Raw genomic sequence first — 5530 nt, forward strand, 5'->3', positions numbered from 1 at the left:
GCGCAAATTTACGAATGCTACACGCCAAGACCCGCCCTACGAAGCAGCTCGATTGGTTGGGCGAATTTGCGTTGCGTAGGATAGCAAGGCATGTCCCGCCCTACTCTGCATTACTCTGACTTTTAGTTGGCTTATCCTGGTATTCTTACCCTAACACTAACCAATCTCACTCCTCATGCGTAAACCTAACCAATCTAACCAACGAAGGCATCGATTACTAGCCAGTTAGAGGCAGAGTAGGGCGGGTCATGTCTTTGCCCGTCCCTGCGGATCATCCATTTCATTCTAGCGTCTGCCTTGTCCGAGCCGAGCGGGAAGTGCAAATGTTCGTCTTGTTTAGCTAAAATGTAGCAAATATTACGGTGGTCCGGTTAGCTCGTTCAACACAAAAATCACTTTTGAGGAATTTTAACCGGTGAGTTTGTGTTTATAAGAACGGGATAGCTAACTTACAATGGCATTCGGTCATGACTAGATAATGAAGCCAGCATTAAACTAGCTAACATTAGCTACCGTTCATGGCCGTAGCCAGCTATGAGGTCACTGAGTTTCGGACCTCAGGAATTATTTTCTAAAAACATACATACACAGAAGATGAAACTTAACGTTAGCTTCACTTCTCAGTCACTTCTAGGTAAATTTGAGCTTTTAATAAAGTAGTTATCCTGGATGACCAGGGCGTTGGAGGAGCTGACAGCGGTTGTTATTTAGCTATACACTATAACTATTTTTTTTTTTTTTACTAGCAACCCAGGTGCTTCGGACAGGTAAGTTAGGTAGTTGTATTAACTAACAGGAGCGCAGAGAAACATACTAACTACTAAGTAACACGCCAACTCCTGACAGTGGGAACAATGGGCGAGGGTCGTACTCAATAAGACTGTTGACCGAAAAACTAGCCACCCTTTTTATTATGTTGTGGTCTAAGGTCTATGTGTGTGCGGACTTTGTTTTTGCTTTCCTGACTGGAGTGTGTTGTCAGTGTACCTACACAGCTGAGGAACACCAGGCGGTGCACAAAGCTCTGCGACAGAAGCTGGGGCCAGAGTACATCAGTACCAGAGTTGCTGGAGGAGGACAGAAGGCAAGTCTTTGTTTAGCTCTTTGCTTTGCTTTCCTGAACAGCAATAAAGCCAGTTTTAAGTGAACTGTAGAAAAGTTGTGAATGCGTGTCTGTCAGATGGGTTATTGTCACACAATTATTGCACAAATGCATTTCCATTACTTATTTCTTTGTTTTCTTAACAAGGTTATATTTCTGCAAGTGGAAACAATAATATTTATAGATTAAACCTATTTTCCCGGTTTCACAAATCAGTTTATCATAAGACCACTTAGATATATAACCCTGCTTCCACCTCTCTCTCTCTCTATCTATCTATCTATCTATCTATCTATCTATCTATCTATCTATCTATCTATCTCTATCTCTCTCTCATATCAACTGGACTTTTCTAGGTTTGCTATATTGAAGGGCATCGTGTAATCGGCCTGGCCAATGAGATGTTTGGGTACAATGGATGGTCTCACTCAATCTCTCAACAGAATGTCGGTACGACTCACAGAGCTTCTTGTCACCAAAGGACGATGTTAAAGTAAAGCCATTTCCACACAGTCAGACTAACAAAACACTTCTTTTTTACAGACTTCATAGACATAATAAACGGCAAGTTTTACGTTGGAGTCAGTGCGTTTATAAAAGTGCAGCTGAAGGTTAGATGAAGAACCATACTTACTGTATGGATTTTATATTTTTGCAATCTTTTCCCATGATGGACCATCTGACCAAGAAAATTAGGTTTGAATTTCACATAGTGTGTGTGTGTGTGTGTGTGTGTTTGTGTGTGTAACATATTTTTCCTGCAGGACGGCGCGTTTCATGAGGATGTAGGGTATGGAGTCAGTGAAGGACTGAAGTCTAAAGCTCTGTCGCTGGAAAAGGCGAGAAAGGAAGCTGTCACGGATGGCATGAAGAGAGCACTCAAGTACTGGAATTTGCATTTTTATGTCTTCTCAGTCTGAAACATGAAGAAAAATTCAGTTAGAACATACAATCTTTCTTTTGCCTACATTCAATTAATTTGTGTGTCATGGTTGTTTTTTTTTTGGGGGGCTTGTTTAGATGCTTCGGTAATGCTCTTGGAAACTGCATCCTGGATAAACAATACCTCGTAGCCATTAACAAGATCCCCAAACAGGTATGATATGATACAGATATGGTGTATAAACTTTAAGCATTTAGTGTTTTTTAATTCTCATTTAAAAAGTCTTTGGATGCTGAATATTCTCCTCTACACAAAGCCTCCTCCTCCTCTAGACCCGGCCCAGACTAAGCGCACCGAGGGTGAGCCCTCGGTGGAGAAGGCCCGCTTCTCCAGTCTGGTCCGGGAGGAAAAGCTTGGGGATCCTGGCAGGATGCCGCTGGAGCCTAGAGTCCTCAACCAGAACCAGAACTATTCCGAAGTTTATACCCCTGATGCTGCTGGCCCTGCTAACAGGAAGAGTGAGAACATTGACTCAAGGTAAACAGCAGTGGGTCTAGTTTCTGTTTTTAATGGCACTGACACCTCTTCATCTCTTGCACATCCAGATGTGCGTCACCTTAGGGCTGGGCGATATGGAGAAAATCAAATATCACAATATTTTTAACCAAATGCCTCGATATCGATACCGCAACGATATTGTAGTGTTGACAATTGGTGCTTTCACAAAATATTTACACAATGAGATTTTTGATAAATAATCATCAGTAATGTGGATATAATGACTAAGTGGGTAAAGGCAAATAACAGAACAATTACAACAGTCTGGTAAGTTCAGAAAAGTAAATCACTTTACTGTAATGCAGCCTTTAAAACCAGGAAAACACACCACTTATGCCATATTACGATATCCCAAATCTAAGACGATATCTAGTCTCATATCATGATATCGATATAATGTTGATATATTGCCCAGCTCTACGTCACCTCCAATCCGTTTCTTTCCTTTTTCCTTCTAAGACCTGTCATGGACTTGATGGACGTTGGCGGGTCCGAGGCGCACACAGACCCCAAACAGCTGAGAAAGCTTCGACAGCAGCAGCTTCAACAGAAGTTCAGGAGAGAGATGGAGGCCAAGAAGCTGCAGCAGAAACCGGATCAAGCCAAGTCTGAGGACACCGAGGTCGCTATTAGACGAGGATCCAGTGGAGGCAGGGTTTCATTCTGTTTAAAGCAGTGGTCTCAAACTCAAATGATACTTGAACTTTATTGGGGTTTTTTTTCCCCGACCAAAAAATGGCTCCCTCGTACCTACACTAACACTGCATTTTTTCCTGACAACAGCAGGTTTCTGCTTTTGCCGATGGAAGACGAAGCTGTCACATTTAATGCCACTCCAAATAATTAAATATCCAACTCTCTTGAAACTGCTGAACTGTTGAAAAGTTGTTCAATTTGGCACATCCATTTTAATGCTCTCATTTTGAAGCCTTATTTAAAAAATTAAAACAAATTAGAAGAAGAAAAATAATTTGCAGACATTGTGTCAGGTTTGACCTCCAGTTTTGAGACTGCTGGTTATTCTTAACTTTTGGAGTATAAATGTTGGGTAACATTTTACTTGAAGGTATCTACATAAGAGTGACATGACACTGTCATGACACAGTCATGACAGATGAACCCTAACCATAACTTGTCATGACAAAAACCGAATGACACTTACTAAACGAAGCGTTTTGTCATAAACGTTTAGGACACGTTCATGACCGTGTAACGTCACTCTTATGTAGATACCTTCAAGTGAAGTGTAACCAAATGTTGTTGGTAATTTTTGTAAAGGTGTATATCCATTCCTCCAGGTCATGAAGATGCACCTGCGTTCAGTGACGGCACTTCAGCAGGACACAGGAAGCCCAGCAGCAGGGATGAGTATTTAACAGGTGCAGTAAGCCACCACCAGAGGGCTCAACATACTCAGACCTCTCTTCACCTTTTACCAGCCAGCCTCACGCAGTACAACTGGTCCACTTTTTCTGCAGATGATCCTGAGCTCTGGGATTTCACTCTGGATGGGATTGAGGAGCTGGACGTCCCTGCAGGCGGCCAACCCTCCAGAGCAAAACTGCTCAGGCCCAGCACGCCCAGTAATCACCAGATGCAGACGCGCAGTAAGACCCCTCAGAGAGGCCCAGGCAGACCTCCAGACGAGGCCCCTCCGTACAGCGGAGGACAGGACCGGGCTCAGCATCAGAGCCAGTATCAGGCGAGGCCAGGTAAGGTTTCAGGAGAGAGATGTTCGTAAAGCTGTTAGCTGACATTTGTGGTCTTCAATCTACTTTTTCATCCTTACAGGTGAAGCCTTCAGTCCATACAGACAAGGACAGTACATGAAGAAACGCCGACTGGACACTTGACATTTTATATTGCTGTTCTTCAGCTTCCTCAACACTTGATAGAATTGATTTTACATTTGTTACATTTGTTATTATATATATATATATATGTTTTTCAGGGTTTACATTTAAATTCATTTTGCACTGAATGGATGCTGTTTCTGAGTTTTGGAGAAATGCTATAACCACACAAGTCAATCAGTTGTTTTATTATAGATAGAAACTAACAAACTCTTAAATATGGGTGTTTTTATTTTTTTACTTATATTTATTTTTGATTGTTGTTTAATCTATCATAACAAAGTATTTAGGATTAAAATTATTTTTAGGGCCTTGAAATAAAATGTTAAAAAAAATCTTCCCATAACATGCTCATTTTCAGATTCATACTTGTATGTTGGGTTTCTACTAGAACATGTTTACATTAGCTTTAATGTAAAAAAGCCAGTCAGCGTTTCTGGGTCTTCCGTATCTGTGCTTTTGGAGTCTCTGCGCCGTCATTGCAGTCAGGGAATGACTGTAACGGCACTGTAGCAGCACTTTACATATATATACACATATATATGTATGTATGTGTGTATATATATGTATGTATATATGTGTGTGTGTATGTATGTATGTATATATTTGTGTGTATATGTGTATATATGTATGTATATATGTGTGTATATATGTATGTGTGTATATATGTATGTATATATAGATGTGTGTATGTATTTGTGTGTGTATATATAGATGTGTGTATGTATTTGTGTGTATATATATGTATATATAGGTGTGTATGTATTTGTGTGTGTGTATATATATATATACACATACATACATACCACATACATACATACATATATATATATATATACACAGTTGTGACCTCAACCGTGCTGACTGCTTATTTTAAATGTACAGTTATTGAATACGGGCTGTGAGCATTTCTCTGTGGATTGAGTGTTTTTAAGCCTTCAGTGTTTATAAAGCACCTCGACCTGCTTCATAATAAAAAAATGACATGGAAATCTCACCTTTTACAATATGGGACCTTTATGTATTTACATAGAAGAAAAACACCCCAGAGAAGCATTAGTGACACATTCATAAAATAAAATAACACAATGTGGTCATAACCATTTTAAAATAGTATTCCAATAAGCAAACAAA

The 5530-nt window shown here is 40.1% G+C and overlaps 1 protein-coding gene across 1 annotated transcript; it reads left to right on the plus strand.

Annotated features, from left to right (window-relative positions):
* Positions 1 to 754: 754 nt before the first annotated feature.
* rad52 (RAD52 homolog, DNA repair protein) lies at positions 755 to 4946 on the plus strand. The gene is made up of 10 exons (XM_039809676.1): positions 755 to 1084; positions 1459 to 1552; positions 1646 to 1713; positions 1867 to 1985; positions 2123 to 2198; positions 2302 to 2522; positions 3003 to 3193; positions 3842 to 3922; positions 4022 to 4255; positions 4335 to 4946. The coding sequence occupies exons 1-10, from the start codon at positions 914 to 916 to the stop codon at positions 4394 to 4396; spliced, it is 1317 nt and encodes a 438-aa protein (XP_039665610.1). The 5' UTR covers positions 755 to 913; the 3' UTR covers positions 4397 to 4946.
* Positions 4947 to 5530: the final 584 nt, after the last annotated feature.

Source organism: Perca fluviatilis, chromosome 8, assembly GCF_010015445.1.
Source record: "Perca fluviatilis chromosome 8, GENO_Pfluv_1.0, whole genome shotgun sequence".
In the NCBI taxonomy this organism is placed as follows: domain Eukaryota; kingdom Metazoa; phylum Chordata; class Actinopteri; order Perciformes; family Percidae; genus Perca; species Perca fluviatilis.

What these genes read in the sequence shown, in the direction of transcription:
- rad52 (XM_039809676.1), top strand. Translation starts at nt 914, where the DNA reads ATGTTGTGGTCTAAGGTCTATGTGTGTGCGGACTTTGTTTTTGCTTTC. An exon ending in TTGCTGGAGGAGGACAGAAG is followed by an intron (nt 1,085 to 1,458) that starts GCAAGTCTTTGT and finishes GGACTTTTCTAG; the next exon opens with GTTTGCTATATTGAAGGGCA. An exon ending in AATCTCTCAACAGAATGTCG is followed by an intron (nt 1,553 to 1,645) that starts GTACGACTCACA and finishes TCTTTTTTACAG; the next exon opens with ACTTCATAGACATAATAAAC.